Source organism: Taudactylus pleione, unplaced genomic scaffold (assembly GCF_031769625.1).
Source record: "Taudactylus pleione unplaced genomic scaffold, aTauple2 ptg000004l, whole genome shotgun sequence".
Lineage (NCBI taxonomy): Eukaryota > Metazoa > Chordata > Amphibia > Anura > Myobatrachidae > Taudactylus > Taudactylus pleione.
The window spans coordinates 9,335,203-9,357,723 of NW_028284407.1; the positions used below are offsets into that span (position 1 = coordinate 9,335,203).

The 22,521-nt window shown below is 44.6% G+C and overlaps 1 protein-coding gene across 1 annotated transcript in view; it reads left to right on the top strand.

Moving 5' to 3' along the window:
• The first annotated feature begins 2,922 nt into the window (after positions 1 to 2,922).
• Positions 2,923 to 22,521, top strand: part of MTX2 (metaxin 2) — an 81,722-nt gene continuing 62,123 nt past the window's right edge. Inside the window, exon 1 of the mRNA XM_088474337.1 lies at positions 2,923 to 3,146. Coding sequence (XP_088330463.1) covers positions 3,107 to 3,146 — 40 coding nt within the window. The 5' untranslated portion in view covers positions 2,923 to 3,106. The remainder of the gene's footprint in view (positions 3,147 to 22,521) is intronic.

Consider the following 22,521-nt stretch of genomic DNA (forward strand, 5'->3'; position numbering starts at 1 on the left):
GATCTAGTAGCATTGCAAACATGTGGACTACTGCAGTAGTTATGTCTTTCCATGGTTCTTATTAGGGAATGTCGGGATGCCTGCTATCAAACATACCCACAGCGGCATCCCAATGCTCAGGATTCTGACAAGGGTCTGGTAAGTATAGTAATCCTCCCCCTTCTTCCCATAACCCTCCTTTCCTGCATCCTAACACTAACCCTCCCCACCCGGTTAGTGCCTAAACCTAACCCTCCCTCCTTAGTGCCTAAACCTAACCCCGCCCCCAGTGGTGCCTAACCCTAACCCACCCCCGGTGGTACCTAACCCTAGCCTCCACCCCCCCCTAGCCTAACCCCCCCCCCGTGGCACCTAAACCTAAGCTTCACCCCCCCACCCCACCCCCACACCTACGACCTAACAAGCCCCGCTATACTTACGATCAGCATCCTGGCTGTCTGGATGTCCACTACAGTTGGTATTCCAACAGTAGTGGCATTCTGGCGCCGGGATTTCAGCAGCCGATATGCCGGCTGTAGGTATCATAACTACATCCCCTTATTAGGTAGCGAGGAAGAGAATCCAGGTGATTGACTTTATCGTATTTCTGATAGTGGGTGCAAAGACTTGTCCTTTGCTAAAGGCCTTAAATGCAGGTGAAGCTTCGTCACAGGCCTCTATATTAGCGGAGGCCAGTGGAGCAAACTGAAGCAACAGATCTGTGAAGTCACTTGTGCAGGCCGCAAACTGTGGAAAGTGGAAGTCTAGCTAGTAGGGACTCAGGGGTCTATTTACTAAGCCTTGGATGGAGATAAAGTGAACGGAGATAAAGTCCCAACCAATCAGCTCCTAACTGCCATGTCACAGGCTGTAGATCCAAATAAAATAAAATACTTTTAATTAAAGGTTACACTCACAAATGACAAGTCAAAAACGAACATGTAGAAATCCATACAGCATGGCACAGCAACAGCATGTACGCGAATTCCCTCCTTGGATTTCTTTGGATGATGGAATAACAAAGATAACCGCTCCGGATGCAGTATTATGCCACAAGGTAACGCAAGTACAGCCCAGCCTCTGCCAATAATGGATATCGTCCTTAGAGCCCACGCTTAACGCGTTTCAGACCGATTGGTCCTTCCTCAGAAGCTGTATGGATTTCTACATGTTCGTTTTTGACTTGTCATTTGTGAGTGTAACCTTTTATTAAAAGTATTTTATTTTATTTGGATCTACACTATGGGCCTGATTCAGAGCCGTTCGCTATTTGCGGTCGTTCGTTCAAAAACAAGGGGTGGCTATTCAAATGATCAGTTCGCAAATTGCAGTCTGTTCACACCTCTAAGTCTGAATGAGCGAGCAAAACATACGCTCGTTTATTTGTTAAAAACGCCCCCTGGCCGCACGCACCATACGTCATGTCCGCTATTTATTAGATTAATCGAGTACATCGACCAGCGTATGAACTGCTCGCTATTCTTGTGGTTGGTTTTTGCTACCACAATCTTGCGAGCAGTTCTGGCTATAAAATAACCCAGTGACGTGGTCAATGACGCTGCTGTATTAATTATGCACACCCATAAAACGCCCGTTTTGACCTTTAAGCACGCCTGCGTTCGGATCTCCACTCCCCATTTTCAAGCACCTTCCCCTGTTACCACCCACATACGCCTCATTCTGTCACTCAAAATAGCAGGCATTCGCTATATTGCGAGCACATGAATTTCGGCCGCACTGACTGGTTCGCGCATGCGTATAACGATCCGTACTCATGCGCAGATGTGCGAACATCGCTCGGAACGAGCGTACTGCCGCTAGCGAGTGGCTCTGAATGAGGGCCTATGTTTGTATTTTTTATCCCCATATGTGATATCCTGCTGTGATCAGCGCATTTAAGCTTTGGAGGATAAGAAAATTCAGATCCTATTGTAACCAGAGACTGCAAGACTCATTTATGTCTATATGGTCCCATAACAAGTGAAGTTGTTTTATGGTGATTATAAGTCCTCTTTTTTTGCCTTATCACCTTTTTGCATGTGGTGTTGGGGAAGCGCTAGGGGTGGAATACACCTTTTTTCCTATTATATGTGATTTGTTGAGTAGTGGGTGTTTACTCAATTGTATTTTTCACCATTGCTGCATCCCTGATTTTATTGCGCACTTACGGTCAATATTTTTTATAATTTCACAGGCTGTGTTTAAAAAATTACAGTTAGGAGCTGGTTGATGGGTACATTAGCTCCGTCCACTTTATCTCCATCCAAGGCTTGGTAAATAGACCCTTCAGGGAGGAAGAATAAGGAGTGAAGCAGGGTCCACAGAAGTCCCAGGCAGCAGTAGGCAACGAAGGTTTGTGAGCAGGCTTAGTGGAAACGCGAATCAGAGATTAAGGCCAGCTGGGTGGCAGGCCACTGGCACAGATGTGGAACCAAGTCCTCGATATCCAGGGCTGCATCCAGGACTTGAGCAGTGCGGGAAGAATTGGGTGCCCGACTGGAGGGGTCCTGGTTCTCGGTTTCAAGAGAAAGTATTCTGAGAATTAAAAATCAGTGGCATTGTTTTAAAATCATGAGAGATTGTGCACAGTTGCAAACCATGATTTTCTTTGCTGCTCCAATTTTTTTTTTCAACTGCAGTAAACTGGCCTGAATGACCTGTTAAAGTAAAATATATGAACGCCACATATAATTCAGCCCACTTTACTGCAACTGTTAAAATAAATGATACAAGGAGCATCTGTTATTACACAAAGACAGGCTAGGGCGCTGCAATGGAAATAAATAACGACCCCTTCATTATTCTACAGTAGTTTTCAAAGCACTCCGCTTTGCCCAAAACAAAGATGGCGCCTGTAAGTCTCTACTCCTGTAGCCAGTCCCTGACAAGTGACAGTCCTGCCGCCCCTGAACTGCACTAGAACGCGGCGGTAAGAGCGGAGCAGCCTGAGCTTCAAAACGCCCCCTTTTTTTATTTTCTACAAATAAACTTTATTAAGATTACACAGACACGTCAACCGCTCTACCGCGTTCCCGTTACCTGGGCTACTGGCGGAAGTAGATGATAGACTTCCTGATGTTATGACCTTAACCTTGCATGTGCACGACGGAGAGTCCCCAGCCCGGCCATGTCTCTGGTTACCGAAGCCTTTGTGTCGCAGATAGCAGGTAATAGTGCGCTGCAGACATCTGTCACAGGCCTGTACATAGAGGAGCCTCAGGATGCATAGGAGTGACACCGCTGTACCTACAGCATCATGGCCGGTCAGCATGTGTGGTGACAGCACAACAGCTGGGGAGGCAGCGGGTACCTGAGCCACGATGCACATGCAGCACGGTAGCGGGTAGATCCCCTTCAGTAGTTGTACCCTGACGTCATCAGTTACTGTAGCACCCAGGAGTCGGGTGCATACTGCATCCAGCAGATGACTCCTACCCCTTTCAGACCTAAGACCCGGGAAATACATAGGTACTTCCCAGGTTTATCATCCCTGGAAATTCCCAGGTCGTAGTCTGAGACCCCCATTCACACTACACCAAAACCTGGGAAATTCCAGGGTCGGATACGTTCACACTGAGCCCGGGTCTGCCCTGGAATTTGGTGTGGATTTGAAGGGGACTTTTTTTTTTTTTTTGTTCACAGTAATGACATAATATAAAAATTAGCATTTTTTAGAATGAAGGTCTCAAAGTTTGTTTCCAATGTTTTTTTTTATTATTTATTGAAAATACAATAAATTTGTACATTACGATATAAGAAAATTATGAATATAGCCTTTATAAAGTTTTTTGGTCTATACAAAGACAGCATTGTCACATAAAAAGAGTTAAACATAAAATAATACACACTTAAATCCGTTTGCTCCGCAGCCATGTTATACGGGTGATTGCAGGTGATGTCATCTGCAGGTGCACAGAACAGCCAATGAGAAAGTTTTCTTAAAACCCAGGTCTAAAAACCTGTGTTGGATAAATTCACAGTCACACTAGAGCCTACCCAGGTTTTCACCTGGGATAAACCCTGGTACAGAGCAGGGTCATGGACCCAGGACTTCGACCCGGGTCGTTTCTGTTCACACATAGCAAAAACCTGGGTTGATGCATGTTCATGGCCAAAAACCTGGGTTTTTGTTGTATGTCTGAAAGGGGTATCAAGACAACACTTTGCATTTGCAATGAGTTTTTTAACTGTATCTTGGACCTCCCTGGGAGATCCAGATGGAGGTCCAAGGGACAGGTGTGTTAGAGGAGTGGGGCTTGATAATGCTATTTGCGCCATCATGGCCACACCTCTGCCACGCAGTGATGTGGTTTGCACCATTATGCAACAGAGAGCACGATGATGCGCTATATATCGGATTGCATCATCGAGTCCCTGCTCACTTCAGAAGAAAGTGAAGCTAGATCCAAGAGGGTGGGCTGCTGTTCCGAGAGCCCGTGTGGAATGGCCAAACTTCTGGAGTATCCCGGGCACTTCAGAAGAGTAGGCATGTATGACGCTGGCATGGCACTTATGCGTGTTGGCTGCACATGTAAATATCAAAATCCTTTCAAAGCTCATAAAACAGTCAATATGTATTAACTTATACCATTTATATAATTTTTAGATCAATATATTATCACAGATAATAAATATACACACATAAAATAACTATTCCCCCATTATCATCACGATGTTCTGAAATGGCACATCTTGCGATGTTAGCACTACATTAAATGGCCGATATGTGCACAGCCTGGCATCGCGGCAATGGCTGCTGACACATTGTGAGGAACTTAATCCCCCCCTTTCAGTTCTATTGGGAGAAAAGTGCTATATAAATATTATTATTATTACACAAGCCTGTGAAACGGTCATTCAAGGTCTGCTTACTTAGGGCCTGATTCAGTATGGATCATGGCTGCGATTACGCACGCAGTCTTACTGTGAAGATATCCTAATCCACTGCGATTGTTATGCCATCGCAGCACAACATAAGGAAGCCCACCTTACCTTGCACTCATCCGTAATACTTTGCAAGACTGCAAAACCATCAGTAACATCGAGTACAATAGTAGCCTCACGCACGCTTGCACAAGCCCTGATCTTACTCAGAAATGGCTAACTTCAGTGCACACAGTGTAAGGCCAAACTGCATATGGCAGCGCGCTGCCTTACTTATGCACGCCCATGCAACGGCGTTCAAGCGCACTGGCACGCCTGCGTTTCTCCAACCACCCCCAAGGGCACTTCCTGTCAATCAGTCTGTGATGGGTCTACGTAGTCACTGCGATCGCAGTCCCTATCGCAGTGGAATGTTTGCGCACTGCGATGCAGGCACAGAACGCAACAATCGGCAGATTGCATGCGTTATCGCGGTTGTGATCCTTGCTGAATCAGGCCCTTAGTTAGAAGAAGAACATCCCTCCAAACATAGCAGGATGCTACATTGAAGTGAGATAAAACATGCTGGACCTATTTAGTGATTTACAATTTGATAAACCAGCGATTGGACCTAGATTTAATATGTACGACCAGTTTTATTTTTATTAGTAGCAGATTTCTGTAAACATCTACCAACTAATGTCCAAAAACTTTCTCATGTGATGACACTGCTGTTAGGACTTGACCCATGTATTGTAAACCCCAATGTTTAACTATTAAGAAGAATATTGCCAGCGTCACAATACAATGAGATCAGAAACCAATGCAATTGTCAACCAAGAGTTCTAGATTGTAAAATAAAGTTTATAGATCACACTCTCTGGGCCTAATTCAGACCCGCTCGCAAGCGAGTCGATGTTGGCCAAGTGCGCATGCGCACGACGGACCCGGCTCCGTCGTGCGCATGCGCGAGACCCGGATTGCAACGGCCAAGCTGTCGCTATGGGTCTCGCTACAAAGGGGGCGTGCTGTTGATGGTGAGTGACAGCACGCCCCCTTTGGTGGGCGTGCCGGGGGCGTGGCTGGCCAGACGGAGGTGTTCCCATGGGAACGCCTACTGTCTGGGGCCAGCCCCACTGACATCACTAGTGATGTCAGTGGGAGTGCTTTCGGCTCTGATAGAGCCAAAAGCACTCCAGGGCTTGCAGCAACGAGACCCTACCACAAGGGTCTCGTCGCAAGCCCGATGGTCGCGATGGTCTTGACCATCGCGACCATCTTCCTGGCCGCTTGCTATAGCTGTCACCCACAGCTATACGAGCGGCCAGGAGGCCGCTCTAAAAATGAAGAGGGACGGCCCTGATTCAGAGCGAGTGCTCTGTCAGAGCGTCCGGCTCTGAATCAGGGCCCCTGTTCCATCATATCAATTTTGACATGTTAATTTATGAGAAGATAATTACTGTATTAATAGTTTCACTGTAATATCGGTCTGTCAGGTTTTTTTGTTTATCAAAATGTAAGAAACATCACCTGACATATTCAGGGGGCACGATTCAATTTAACGCGAATTGAATAGCGCCAGGAGGGAGCTCCCGGAGCTATTCAATTCAGCGCACTGTTTTGTGGGAGAATGCCGGTTCTCGCGCGTTAAACATGCTGTTTAATAGCGAGAACCGGTATTCTCCAACTAAACTGCCCAGCGCGATGCTGTTTCCGCGGTGCTAAGGGCAGAAAACAGGATTGTGCCATGAGTTTTGTTGGATTTCTGCTCACTCCCCAGGAGGGATGCGAGAAGAAATCCTTAGGCGGGGTTAACAGCGCACAGAATTGAATAGCTCTGGGAGCTCCTTCCCGGCACTATTCAACTCACGTTGAATTTAATTGATCCCAGTGTTTCAAGCAGCCTTCAAAATCTTCCTAAATTAAAATTAGTCCAACCATGATGTGCTGCCCATTGTGTTCAGAAATCTTAGATTGCAGTTGTGAGAATGTAAGGCATGGAACACATTAAAAAGTATCGCTAAATGCTTCTGTCCCATCACTCAGAGAGGGGGGGGGGGAATTCAGATAAGTGTGAGCTGCCTTGTAAATCGTTTTACAGTGGCTAAAGGCCCCCATACACCTACCGCCAGGTTGTGCGATCCTGCAATCGGATCGGAAACGCAGATCTGCCGGCCGGAAATGCTAGCTGACTGCCTTCGATGTTCCTCGGTCCATCGGAGGATCAGTGAAATTCATGTTAAATTTCACCGATTTGCAAATCACAATCATATTTTGTTTGCGGCGATCAGTCGCTGGTGTATGGGGGCCTTTCAGTGCCGAATCCAATTCAGTTATTAGTCCCTGAAAAAATACTTACCATCCTCATCTTTGCTCCCAACCATCCCCTTTGCTGGTGTTTTTTTTTTCTTTTTAATGGATGTCATCTTTGAATGGATGTCTAGGTATTCTTAGCAACATAAAAGCTTTCATTTTTTATTTATTTATTATTAACAATTACTTATATAACTCCAGCATATTTTGTTGCACTTTACAATAATATAAGACTGGGTAATACCCCTTTTACACCGACCTGAAAATCCCAGGTTGATGCACGTGAACACACATCAACCCGGGATTTTTGTTGGTGTAAATGGATCCACCTGGGTCCAGGGACCCGGGGATCCAACTCTGGTAGTTTGCAGGGCTGACCACGGGTTGTTCCCGTGTCACCCTGCAGTGTAAACAACGCGATCTGGGGGTTGGTTAGGTTTAAGCATTACTGGGGATGGGGTTAGCTTTAGGCACTAAGGGGGGAGGGTTAGGTTTAAGCACCAAGAGGGGAGGGTTAGTGTTAGGATGTAGAAACAGAGGGTTGGGGGGAGAAGGGAGGGTTTCTATACTTTCCCGACCCTTGTCGGATTCCTGATTATCGGGATGCCGCTGTCGGTATATTGACAGCAGGCATCCCAACTACCGGGATTTTGAACCCATTCCCATGAAACTGCCTATATATTACAATATCTAAAGGACTTTATATGGGAAATAGATTTCAGGTTGTATGTAGTTGAGATACAGTTCATCTGCTCTTCCTTTTAACACAAAAAGGGTCTTGTTGTGATTGCAAAGATTTTAAAAAAGGATGAGTCCCTTTCATGTTACTAGAGACATCCATACCTAAATGTGTAAATCTTTGTGTAGAAGCACAATGTTAGTTTTACCTACAATTATGAGGTACTGCAATGGGAATAGTTTTGGACCCAGCTGTGCCAACCTGTTTGTTGGTTGTTGATCACAAGTTCGGATTTGCAATTATTTTTATATTTTTAAAACCATGCTGGAAAGGACTGAATTAAAAACTGTAGTACTAGAAAAATTGTGAAGATCAGTCACTGATGTATGAAAATGAAAGTGAGAGTGCGGCTACCTAAAACTGAATATTGTAGATAAAGTGAGATTTGAAAGCAAGATTATAACTTCGTTGGTAAAGAAAATGTAGTAATTTTTTAACCTTTTAGCAGTGATTATCATAGTTTTTAGAACAAAATCTAAAAGATATTCTGGGGAAACACAAAACCTTATTGAGAAATCATTCAGTTTTACAAGAATATATCCCTGATAGACCACAAAATATCGGCTTTGCGTAAATCTCTAAATCAGGCACGCTATATGATGTGCGTACCCAGTGACAGCAGGAAATGATGTAACAATATATGTTGCACGGACCATACACACTACAAGATCCTCGCGATATATATCGTTCCTTGCTGCACTTAGCAGCATGGCGTCATTCATTGCATCGTCCCATCCTCTGCGCAGCACAGCAGATGGGACGATTCAATTAATTACCGCTGTGAACGGGCATACACACTATACGATCCACACAATATATCGTTCCGATCCATGCCAGAACAATCTATCGTAACTAGAGATGTGCGGGTTCGGTTTTACTCGGTTCTTCTCGACAAAATTATCGCAAGTTCGGATTTATTTTATTGGCTATCCAAAACATGTGATAGCCGATAACCAATAAAATGCTGTTTTTGAGATCCGAACATATCCGAATAAAACCGAACCCGCACATCTCTAATCGTAACACGGATCGCAGAGTGTACCCAGCTTTAGCGACGAATGATGGAATATGAAAAGAAAAGAGAGAACACTTACATTGAGGGTTCAATGACATAGCCGATGTTTTGGGAATAGATGAAACCTTCCTACTGCCGGTCACTATCAGGGGAATCGTGCTGTAAATTCCCTGTGACTTATATGTACAGTAAAGCTGTAGACTTTGTAGATTAAGAAAATTATGGTGGAGAGAGGACACAGAGACAATCACAGAGAAAAAAAGATACCGGATACTGTCACTAAGCTCCGACTTTCCAAAAGGTTTAACTAAGGGTTGTGAGCACACTATTATTTTGGGTAGACATGTTTCTGAGACATTTCGATGTTTTCTTGGCTTGTTGTAATTCCTGGTAAATTACGTTGTCGTCCTAAATGTGCCTTTCTTATTCAATCAATATCCCACTTGTATCCATGTTATATTGTGTTCCTCTTTTTTTATTGGTTATACTTCTGTGATGTGGGTCCCATTTTTAAGATTTATTTGTCACTAAAGCAATTCAAGGGGGTCTACTTATAATGAGGCTGACCTTTTACTAGGTCCCCTAGAACTAATGAGCATTCTGCCTTCCTAACTCTTCTCTCTGCTACCAATATGTAATACTCATTACTGGTTCCTAAAACTTGATTGATATATTTATTGTTCATTGTGCCAATTTTTTATTACAGTATTTAGCCTAACTTATAACACTTTACTTTTATTTTGAATTCTGCATTGTTTCTGCTGCCCTGTATTACACCTCTCTTGTTTTTTAATTATTTTATTTGGATTTATTGCTGAAGCGGAGGCTTCTCATTCTATCAACATGCCCATTTCACTCTGTCCTGCCCCTTACTCCATTTCACTCCAAATCCTTCCCCTTACCCCATTTCACTCCAATCCTTCCTCTTACCCCATTTCAATCCATTCCTATCCCTTTACCCCATTTCACTCCATTCCTATCCCTTTACCCCATTTCACTCCAATTCTTCCCTTTACCCCATTTCACTCTGTCCAGCCCCTTACCCCATTTCACTCCAATCCTTTCTCTTACCCCATTTCACTCCATTCCTATCCCTTTACCCTATTTCACTCCATTCCTATCCCTTTACCCCATTTCACTCCAATTCTTCCCTTTACCCCATTTCACTCCAATTCTTCCCTTACCCCATTCCACTCCAATTCTTCCCTTACCCCATTCCACTCCAATTCTTCCCTTACCCCATTTATCTCCAATCCTTCCCCTTACCCCATTTCACTCCATTCCTTCCCCTTACCCCATTTCACTCCATTCCTTCCCATTGTCCCATTTCACTCCAATCCTTCCCATTGTCCCATTTCACTCCAATCCTTCCCATTGTCCCATTTCACTCCAATCCTTCCCATTGTCCCATTTCACTCCAATCCTTCCCATTGTCCCATTTCACTCCAATCCTTCCCATTGTCCCATTTCACTCCAATCCTTCCCTTTGTCCCATTTCACTCCAATCCTTCCCATTGTCCCATTTCACTCCAATCCTGCCTCTTGTCCCATTTCACTCCAATCCTTCCCCTTGTCCCATTTCACTCCAATCCTTCCCCTTGTCCCCTTTTCACTCCAATCCTTCCCCTTGTCCCATTTCACTCCAATCCTTCCCCTTGTCCCATTTCACTCCAATCCTTCCCCTTGTCCCATTTCACTCCAATCCTTCCCCTTGTCCCATTTCACTCCAATCCTTCACCTTGTCCCATTTCACTCCAATCCTTCCCCTTACTTTCCAATCCTTCCCTTTACCCCATTTCTCTCAAATCCTTCCCTTTGTCCCATTTCACTCCAATCCTTCCCCTTGTCCCATTTCACTCCAATCCTTCCCTTTGTCCCATTTCACTCCAAACCTTCCCCATTGTCCCATTTCACTCCAATCCTTCCCCATTGTCCCATTTCACTCCAATCCTTCCCCAGTGTCCCATTTCACTCCAATCCTTCCCCAGTGTCCCATTTCACTCCAATCCTTCCCCAGTGTCCCATTTCACTCCAATCCTTCCCCAGTGTCCCATTTCACTCCAATCCTTCCCCAGTGTCCCATTTCACTCCAATCCTTCCCCAGTGTCCCATTTCACTCCAATCCTTCCCCAGTGTCCCATTTCACTCCAATCCTTCCCCAGTGTTCCATTTCACTCCAATCCTTCCCATTGCTGGATTCTGTTAAATTGTGATGAAGCGTGGCTTGTTTTGCATAGCAGGGGATCCCCTTCTGAGCACAAGGCCTACAACCTGGGTCTGATTCCCCTTGGTAGCACGTGCTTGTCCTCAACTGTTGTGGGTAATTTCTACTTGAACCACACAGAAGCCTTCCTTCTCATTACCTCTTCCACTGACCCCTACACAGAAAAGCTGTTTGTCATTTTCATACCTTTTAAGCTCGTTGTTCTAAACCGGTGGCACGCACAAGTAAGGGGGCGTACTCGTACAAACAGGGAGGTATACTTGTGCCACGTCACAAGAACCTGCAAATCACTGGGCCTCACCTATGTCATCTCTTCTCTCTTGAAATGTTCCGTTCAATATCTCGTCCACTTAGCGCTGGAGCACTAGGCTTCGGTGTTTACTATGAGAAAGAGCACTGACAAGTACACTAACATTCAGATACAGAACAAAGGTACATTTAAATGTAATGGATTTATCCTTCCAGTTTCCATGGGCATCCTGCTTGTTTGCGTAGCAACGCTTTTTCTCATAAGTTTAGTATTCCTATTAAACAGTCCTTGCTCCTTCTTCTATCTTCTGAGTGCCAATAGAAATTTTTTTTACATATTACTGGCAAATTAAAACTGCCCATGGGCCCTAGCCTTAATGATTGTCTGCTCTTAATTGAATTGGATATCTGTCTGTGGACATGGGTGGGATAATTACGGACCCAGCAAAATAGATTAGCTCACGTGTATGATTAAAGATATCCACAAAACATGACCTATTGCTCTTACTTGAGAACCGCTGGAATGAACAATATTTATTTATTCATTTATAACCAGGTATTTATATAGTGCACACATATTCTGTAGCACTTTACTCGGCCATTCACATCAGTCCCTACCCCAATGGAGCATGCAATCTATATTCCCTACCACATGTACATACTAGGGTTAATTTTTGTCAGGAACCAATTAACCCACCAGTATATGCTTAGGTTGCGGGAGGAAACGGGAGCACCCGGAGGAAATTAGGGTCAAGCACGAGGAGAATATACAAACTCCACACATAGAGGGCCATGGTTGGCATCAAACCCAAGACCTCAGTGCTGTGAGGCAGTAATGCTAACAGTTACACCAACCGTGCTGCCTAATAAACAATAGAAAGGATAAGTGCTGCATAGTCGGACAAATGCAACGTAGAGCAACCAAATGGGAACTGGTTGGATTTGTACAAGAGCGAGATCTTATGGACAGTTGTCCTTCCCATTAAGTACTATGGGGCCCATTTATCAACGAGTTTTATCATACGCAACAAGTTTTAAAACTCGTTGCGTATGATGAATGGTGCTCCAGCCAATTGGCTCCCAACTGTCATTTTTCAAACTAATGACAGTTGGGAGCTGATTGGCTGGAGCACCATTATCATACGCAGCAAGTTTTGAAACTTGTAGCGTATGATAAAACTCATTGAACCCCTTTGCATTTTAATCTTAATTACCATCTATCAACTGGCCTGAGATGGTGTGTGTGAGTTGGAGGCGCAGTATTTTTATTGCAGCATGTTCTTGTCCCTCCCCTGTTGCCCCCAGCAGTGTCGCACATTCCCTAGGGTTCCAAGAAGCAGACTGACCTGTGATGTTCCAGGTGCTAATGTAGCTTTTACGTGTACGTTGAATTAGAACCGCTTCTATTTTTCCCATTTGACTTATAATATGTATCTTTTTGTTATGCATTTATAACCTACACCCATCCTAATACCACAAGAATCACATACCAGCAAAGAATTGAAGTTGCTATTAATACCTCCACATTCCAGTACTAACAAAAATATCTTTAACACTGAATTCTTTGTTAATATTTTCAGAAAAGTTACTTAATAGTTCATCAAAGTACTCTGCATTTAAATATTTATTTGTCTGGACATATATAAAGAGAAATTCATTGCTGTACCTATTACAATGATCCATATATACATAATGTTTTCCCCCTGGAGAGCAATATTGGTTTTGTAAATATTTAACGTCCGTTGTGTCTCCGTGCAAATAGTTAACCTTTTTGGCTTGGTCTTCATGCCGAGAGTAATTTGGGAATCAGCTGAGGAAATTGAGATTTGGGGTAATGAAACAGGGAGCAGTGAATTAGTCCATTAAGTCTGTGCTATGAAACGCCATGGCATGTCCAGGCTAGCAAGGCAGCCAATCAAAACAATTCTAATTGCGTTCTTTCTGGCTGCACAGTTTCATAATTTTAATGAGATATGGGCTTCTGGAGCCATTGAGTTTTCTACCATGCATTCTGCTTTCCTGCTATTGATATTTTGCAAGAGCCCGTGCAGTAGTTAATCATTTCAGAGAAATTTCTCGCAGTATTACACATGGCAAAATAGAAATTTATGCTCAAGGAATAAAATTTCCACCTCTGAAATTGACACTGTGCTCTTAAACTTCCCATAAAGGGCTCCTCCTGAAACATTCTAAACCATTGGTCAGTAACATCGGAAGCTCCTGATGGCTGAGAATCTTGTAGACATCATAGAGCAATAACTTTGGAAAGTTGCTCATTCCTGTTATAAGCCTCTATATTTTTTGTGATAGGTTCTCCGTGACTTTCTAAATCTTAAACATTGACATCGGAACAAATGCCCGTGAACAGTGATTGTGCGTCCACACTGGACGACTTTAATGAACGATGGAACAATCACCGTTACATCATTCATTAACAATGCACTGTCCGTTAGCCATCTCGCTAGGTTTGATGTGCAGTACATCAAACCTGGCGGCCGTCTCAAGCGACCGCAGGGGTGTGCAATCATGCATAGACACTGAGCAATGTAGGCGATATGTCGTACGAAACGGCATATTGGCCCAACATCACTCCAGTGTGTACCCAGCTTTAGGGCATCTACATGTTGCCCAGTTTGACTTTTCTGTGCTTCACAATGCAATTTCAGCTCGGACTGGAGGGTAGTCAACGGCTCGTATTGATCGCTACAGAGCAGCACATTGTTTTCAGGGCAGGTTCAATATATCTTGTCGACATTGACCATGTTGACATGCTCATGTTGGTAAGTGAGGAAATATCGACATGATCAAAATGTTGACAATGTCTGTTTAAGTCACTGTATTGCAAACCCAGTCCTCATGGGACCCTAACAGTGCATGTTTTCCAGTTCATTTGGAGCACAGGTGTGCTAATTAACTCAATAGATTTACAGTCGGTACTAATTATTCTTGAGGATGCCTTGTAAACACGTATTGTAAGGGTTCAATGAGGACCCAGTTTGAGAAACACTGGTTTACGTTAAGTCTAATCCCTAAACCTAACGCTAATGTAGACATTTTCACAATGTCAGCATTTCATATGTTGGCATTTCCAGGTGTCGACATAACTTGACTGCATACTCTTAGGGCACTTTAAACAGAATGCTTGGGGAAAAAAAGGTGCTCTGTACATTATTTTGTCCATATGTCATCGTGTTAGCGGCTTCCTGACCACCACCGTGGTGTAAATGGAAGCTCACACTACAGTAAAGCTTGAGACCAGACATTCCCAGCCTTTGGACTCAGCACTTGGTCCAGTAATCCCTTTCGGCTCCTGGGCACCAGCACGCTACTTACATAGGAGCTAATGCAGAGTGGTGCACAAGTCTGTCTTTGGGACGGATCTTGCAGTTTTAGCACTGAGTATGCTCCATTGCTGAGTGTACGCATCTACAGTCACCTGTTCACTAGCAGCTGAATGGGCGGCAATAGGGCGTTTGCAGGTAGGCCAGATTTAGTGAGGATGTGTAGCCGTAGTTGTGCGTACGTAAATAGCCATCTCTTTTCAGACCGATCTCTTGCATCAGGTATGGCGCTGGTGCAAGTGTGCACTATTAGCCAAGCACGTGGATAGAAGCAAAGCTTTTGCTTTATAGATGTTTACAACTCGGCATGTCCGCAAATATCCACATTTAGTAAGGAACACACAGTGCAAGTTCATCTCTAAATTTGTCACATAGTGTTTAGTGTGATCCCAGTAGATGCAAAGGGGCAGGGCCAGGAATATCATAGGAGCTCAGGTGACTGATGAGGGCAGTCTCTACTCTCTTCTATGGGTGTCCATTATTACACTACCCTATATGTGTTCTGGCATCTTTAACAGAGTGCGGAGGTGGTAATAGTATACTATAATTCACTAATAAATGAGGGCCTGATTCAGAGCCGGACGCTATTTGCGCTCGCTCGTTCAGAAAAAGGGGCCGGCTATTTAAATTGAGCGCTCGCTCTTTGCGGTCCGTTGACACCTCTATGTTTGAGTGAGCGAACGAAACATGCGCTCGCTATTTTGTAAAGACGCCCCCTGGCCGCTCGCATCCTACGTCATCTCCGCTATTTATTAGATTAATCGAGTACATCGAAAGGCGTATGAACTGCTCGCAGTGCTTGTGGTTGGATTTTCCTACCGCAATCATGCGAGCAGTTCAGGCTAAGAAACAACCAAGTGACGTGGCCGATGACGCTGCTTTGTTAATTATGCACACCCTTAAAAAGCCCGTTTTGACCGTTTGGCACGCCTGCGTTCGGATCACCACTCCCCGTTTTCAAGCACCTTCCCCTGTTACCACCCACAAACGCCTCATCCTGTCACTCAAATTGGCAGGCACTCGCTATTTTACGAGCGCTCAATTTCCGACCGCACTGACTGGTTGGCGCATGCGCATTACGACCCATACGCATGCGCAGTTGTGCGAACATCGCTCGGAGCAAACGAGTGGCCGCTTACGAGCGGCTCTGAATCAGGCCCTGAGCTCATACTGCATAATGTAATCTATCGTTATTGTGTCTATCGGGACAGTTTACATTTTCAGGTTTATGGTGCATACACTCGGTCAGATAAAAAGGACGATATTAACGATATCGTTTGATTGTGTATATTGTCCTTTTTTTGTTTTTTAACTCCTCCAACGACCAAACGATGGTCGATGCGCGGGCATGGATGGTTGATATCGATATCGACCATTGCCCGTGCATGCAGGCCAACCTGGTCGATATCGACCAGGTTAGCCTATTTAATATAGGGACCCGCGATCGTTGACCGCGGGTCATTATGTCGTTTGGGTGTTGGTGCATGTTGCTGGATGTTCGATAACGAACATCCAGCACATGCAGGACGATCAGGAAACAATATCTGATCGTTGTCTGATCGTCCTGTGTGTACGGGCCATTAGTGATCCTGATGAACTAAAAAAATAAATAAAAATCCCTTGTAATTGAAACAAAGTAAGCTATTTCTTTAGCTGCATACGCACACAACGATTTTTTGAACTATTATCGTTAAACAATATCGTTTGAAAAAATCGTTCACTTTCTGAGTCAAACGATGAACGATAATCGTTCATGCGCGTTCACGTTTGTAGTTGTCAGACTTGTCATCTCAACGATTTTCATTAAGGGAATATGGGGGTCATTCAGACCCGCTCGCAAGCGCAGGACGCTCGCAAGCGGGTCGATGTTCCCCCACTGCGCATGCACACGACCCGGCGAGCGACGGGCTCTCCATCGCTCCGGGTCTCGCACCAAAGGGGGCGTGCTGTCGATGTTGATTGACAGCATGCCCCCTTTGGTGGGCGTGCCGGGGGCGTGCCTGCCAGACGGATGCGTTCCCATGGGAACGCCTACCGTCTGAAGCCGGCCCCACTGACATCACTAGTGATGTCAGTGGGAGTGATTTTGGCTCTGATAGAGCCAAAATCACTCCAGGGCTTGCGGCAGCGAGACCCTACCGCAGGGTCTCCGTCGCAAGCCCGATGGTCAAGACCATCGCGACCATCATCATGGACGCTCGCATATGCTGTGGGTGGTCACCCACAGCTATGCGAGCGGCCGGGAGGCCGCTCCATTTTCATGGAGGGAGGGCACTGATTCAGAGCGAGCGCTCTGGTCAGAGCGTTCGGCTCTGAATCAGGCCCTATGCAAACATCGTTTGTAGTTCAAAAAAATCGTTCATTACACTTTAAAAAATCTGACAGAAAATCGTTGTGTGTGTGTGTATATGCAGCTTTTGTGCTAAGTCTCCTACCTAGATGTGTTTTACCTTCACTGACTGTAATGCATTTTATCATGGAACGCATTCAAAATGAGTCATGTGACCAGTGACATCACTACACTTCCAATAATATGCAGATAGATTTAAGGAGCACACTTAGCCCCACATCTATAGCACTTCATATTGTATACTCACCTGTATGTGTTCCAGAATTACAAGTTATTCAAACAATTTGTGCATTTCTTTTGATTTCTTGTTAATTTCTTCACACAATTTCTTTGTTCAGATGTTTATTTTATACGCCACCCAATTCGCCTTCTGATTAATTAGGAAAACATTAAGATGTAATAGATTTTGCTATAAAATTGCCTGTGCTAGATTTTTTTTTCCCCTCCCGGTTGGCAAGTGAACATTTAATCATCAATGTATCTAACAAACATCCTTACTTTGAAACCTCTATTAAAATGGCTTATAACTAATTTTGTTGGTCTTGTAAATCAATTTAATAAGACCAAAAAGGCATTACAAACTGTAAGTTATTAGAAAACGTCTCCTACTTAGTCTGGTGAAGTACATAATGAATTTTCTATCTGTTAAATATCCAGGAACATGTATATTACTATCAATATGATAAATTGTCTCAGTCTTGGAAAAATAAATATTATCCTTAGGGGGTTTTCATTACTCACACACCAGCTTTGTATTTCTATCTGGTGTTAGGAAATCTTGACAGATCTTCAAATAATGGAAACCACAGAACCTCTCTGCTTAGGCTAACCTGTGCTCATTCTTATACTGTCAGTGGGTCATCCTACCTACCTACCTACCTACAGTTCCTTGCTGAATCAGGCCCTCAGGTTGACAGTTATGTCGACCGACATTAGGTTGACATGAGAATATCAACATGATTAAAATTTCGGCATGTAGCATGTTGACAAGCTTCGCGTGTCGACATCTCGAGTGATTCAATGTAAGCACCAGCGACTCTCACTGCCGGCGACAGCATTTTTGGTTGTTCGATCCTGAGGAGGCGAGCAGAAATAGCCGATGAGTCCTAGTTTTGGGGTCCCAAACTTCTGTTTCTGCTAACCAAGATTTTAGATGGGTTTAGCCAATTACACGGCTAACCCTGGTCTAATTAGCTCAACAAGCGAGATAAGCCGCCCAAAAACAATGGAATTGCAACATTGGACACCCATTAGTTAGAGCACCTTAAAACACAGTTAAATCGCCTCCATCATGTTTACACAGATGACATGTCGACATGATAGGATGTCGACCTAACATCCCTGGTATCAGCGGCTTCCGGGACTGTCATGTGACTGTCACTTCTGGCGCAGACATCGGAGTGGCGGTTTCAGTGAGTATTTTCATCTTAGCCCTAACTCTAATCCCTAACCCTAACCCTCCCGTTGGCACCTAAACCTAACTGCATTCTTGGAATGTCAACAGGTCTGGATGCCTACATGGTAACTGTCGACAATGTGACTGGATTTTATATATACAGCATAGTTGGAATTTTTCTACTCATGATGAAAACCAGTAGAGATTTTTTTTTTTAATTTTTTTTATACTTTTTTGTATTTATATAAAGAATGTATTTATAGGGAGAAATGTATAATAATATCCATCTTGCTGGTGCTTCTTACCTTCTTAAAAGTCAAAATCAATCCCTGTATCTCCTTCCAAGTCTACCAATTCACTCTCTCACGGGCCTGTTTATTCAAATGTGGCCATGGGGCAAGATTTTCTATCGCTTATAACAGTGATAGAAAACCATCCATCATCATCATTTATCAATAAAATTTCACCAAGACAACTGATCGATACTCAGCAGCATCAGAGGTACTGGTCTGGAGTGGTACCCAGTAACTTTCTGCTTTGCTGGGCCAGTCACCGGAGCTTTGCACAGTTAGTTCACACATGTGCAGAGGAACTGAAAACCAGACGCTGACTTGGGGTTTTCAGTTCCCCTTGTTTAAAAACATTAACTCAGAACTTTTAAAATTATAATTTTTTTTATCTGTCTTTTTTTTAAAGCATTTTCATGTGAAAAATACATTTTAACTAATGCAGCATTTTTTTTCATCGATTTTTCTTCCGTTATCCCCTTCCTAAGCTGGCAGTAAGAGAAGGATTGCAGCAGTAATTGTTAAGCTTTGAGAAGTTTTTGTCAACAATACCCGGCGAATCTTATAGCTTCTAGGGCAGTGTTGGCTAACCTTGACACTCCAGCTGTTGTGGAACTATATGTCCCAGCATGCCCTGCCACAGTTTTAGCATGCCCTAATAGCAAAACTGTAGCAGTGCATGCTGGGTTATGTAGTTCCATAACAGCTGGAGTGTCAAGGTTAGCCAACACTGTTCTAGGGCCACCTCTGGCGGTGACTTTTTGATTGTACATTTTTGGTGGAGACCAGGCTTTTTTCCCTTTTTTTTTTTTCCCCTTAGTCCAGTGGTTCCCAAACTTTCTTGAATCACGGCATCATAGAGGATCAGCATTTTCTCATGGCAACCCTAGCCCAAAAATGTCTTATTGAAAAATCAAGGAAGATTATTAAATGAAGTAAATTGTGCTTATCTGTCATCCATAGGTTCAGTTATGGTGCGATGGGCAGGGTTGTTTGTCCACATATTTTATTATAGGCAAAACCAGTGGTGACGGTTACCAATGACATTGACCATAAATAATTTGATTTGGTCTTGGACCACCAACTCATGGCACCCCTGCAAGTGCCCTGCGGAACCCAGTTTGGGAACCACTGTCATTAGTGATAACACGCTCGCAGGGCCTGATTCAGCCAGGAACGCACGTTAGAAGACGCACGCATCCGTCCGCTGCGAGAATATGCTAATCAATGCATATACGCACGGAGACCGCAGCACAAGATGCAGATGCCCAGCCCTGTATTAAGCCGTTTACTCACAGCCTGATCAGTACGCAAGATAGCGTAAACATCGGTAACATCAAGAACCATCGGACCCATTAGCACAAAGTGGTTGACCTGACCTGCCGCAGGATATTAGCCGCTTCCTGTGTACAGCTTACAGTATGGCTCCGTACTGCCTTAATTATGCACGCCCCTATAACGGCGTTATAACGCCTGCGTTCGCCTGACCACCCCCCGTCACCACCCACAAACGGCACTTCCTGTCAATCAATATCGGAAGGGTCTGCATACACACTGCGTGCATTTTGCTTACCATAACCCAATCGCACTGGCTAGTTCGTGCACGCACAGTGCAGAAACATCGGCCAAGTGCGTGCGTTCTCTCCTTTTGCGTTCCTTGCTGAATCAGGCCCTCAGTACAGTTGTGTGCGGTACTAGCCTTGTGATAGTAGTCAGGCTTGGCTGAGGTTTTTCAGGATGCCTCAATGTAGAAATATGATCTAAAACACTTTGAGGACCTTTTGACAGAGAATTTAATTGTAAAGTTTTGTTGCCCTTTGCATCAAGTTTCATTATCTGCATATAATTGCCTATGTGCCCAGATGGTTATGCACTTCACCCTGTGTGGGTTTTATTGTCCATGATACGTCAGAGTAACGAGCTTCTTGCTTTTTATTTGGTCTTTTCTTTATTTCCATGAGCTGCTTGTATATGTCTTAAGGCGGGTATCCACTTGGCAATTTAAAATGAGCGATTGAACGATAATGCCGGGTACACACGGGACGATCTGCTCAGCGAATTATATCGCTGAAAATCGCCCTTGAAATTCCTAGTGTGGCAAATGAACGATATTGTTGATACACCAACGATGAACGACCAACTTTCGTTCTCCCATATAGAAAATTAACCATATCGTCCAGATTGGCCTGCATGCATGCCCGATGGACAAATCGGGCATGAAAATGTTGGAAACGACCAGCGATGTGCGCTCCTGTTGTTCGTTTCCGACATCAATCATCGCCTGAACATGCTGGTCAATCTGCCGATAACAGACTGGGCATGCTCAGGGATGAGGAAGGGTGCCTACACTGAACGACATATCGTTCAGTGTAGGCACTGCAGGGTAAGAGGAACGACTGTACGATTACAATGTTGTAATCGTACTGTCGTTCCACTATCTGCTAGTGGATACACACCTTTAGTAACATTGAAATTGATAAAATCAAGTAACAGTGGTTTGTAGTATTGTTTTGGACCTAGATTGTGTAGGTGACATCTCATTGAAAATAGTGGTTACCTTTCTGCTGACATCCAATACAAGACATAAATACTGTGTGGTCATGTGTAAAGTGAAAGTAGGATTTTTTTTGTTTTCGCTCTGTTCTGTATAATATATATTTTGTACACTAACATCCAGAGAAACTGGTGGTTCGGCTGGTGAACTGATGTGACTCTTCCCCACTCAGACTGGACTTAGGGCCTGATTCAGAGCCGGACGCTCTGACCAGAGCGCTCGCTCTGAATCAGGGCCCTCCTCCATGAAAATGGAGTGGCCTCCTGGCCGCTCGCATAGCTGTGGGTGACCACCCACAGCATATGAGAGCGTCCATGATGATGGTCGCGATGGTCTTGACCATCGGGCTTGCGACGGAGACCCTGCGGTAGGGTCTCGCTGCCGCAAGCCCTGGAGTGATTTTGGCTCTATCAGAGCCAAAATCACTCCCACTGACATCACTAGTGATGTCAGTGGGGCCGGCTTCAGACGGTAGGCGTTCCCATGGGAATGCCTCCGTCTGGCAGGCACGCCCCCGGCACGCCCACCAAAGGGGGCGTGCTGTCAATCAACATCGACAGCACGCCCCCTTTGGTGCGAGACCTGGAACGATGGAGAGCCCGTCGCTCGCCGGGTCTCGCGCATGCGCACGATGGAGCTCCCTCCATCGTGCGCGTGCGCAGTGGGGGAACATCGACCCGCTTGCGAGCGTCCTGCGCTCGCGAGCGGGTCTGAATGACCCCCTTATTCAGGTTGGCAAAGCCCCTCCCTTGTTAACTTCCCATTCCTGTGAATTTGAAGGGAAATGCATATAACGGCAAACGTTTTATTCTATCATTCTGCCGATCTTTCAGCCAATTTCTAGGTTTCTGACTACTTCCCTTTGCTGGTAATTCTATTGGAACTTCAGACGTCTTACATTGCTCTTGGTAGGTGCCCAAAGCAGACGCCAATACTAATCCATTAGCAGTGTTTGGGCTTTGATCCAGTCTTATGTCCTAATTGGTGAATGACCAGATCTTTCTCATTTGCTCAGAGTTAATTTGGATTGGCCTGTGCTCGCTTGAATTTGTTTTATGCGTGATCCGAGAACAAACACATGTATACGCGGCCATGCAGATCCTCGCGCATTTTACACGTATCAAACTGGACAACGGCAGAGCTGCAATGGGGAAGGAAAGGGCGTTCGCATGCAGGCAAGGCTCAGCGACGGCGTGTTAACACAAATGCTG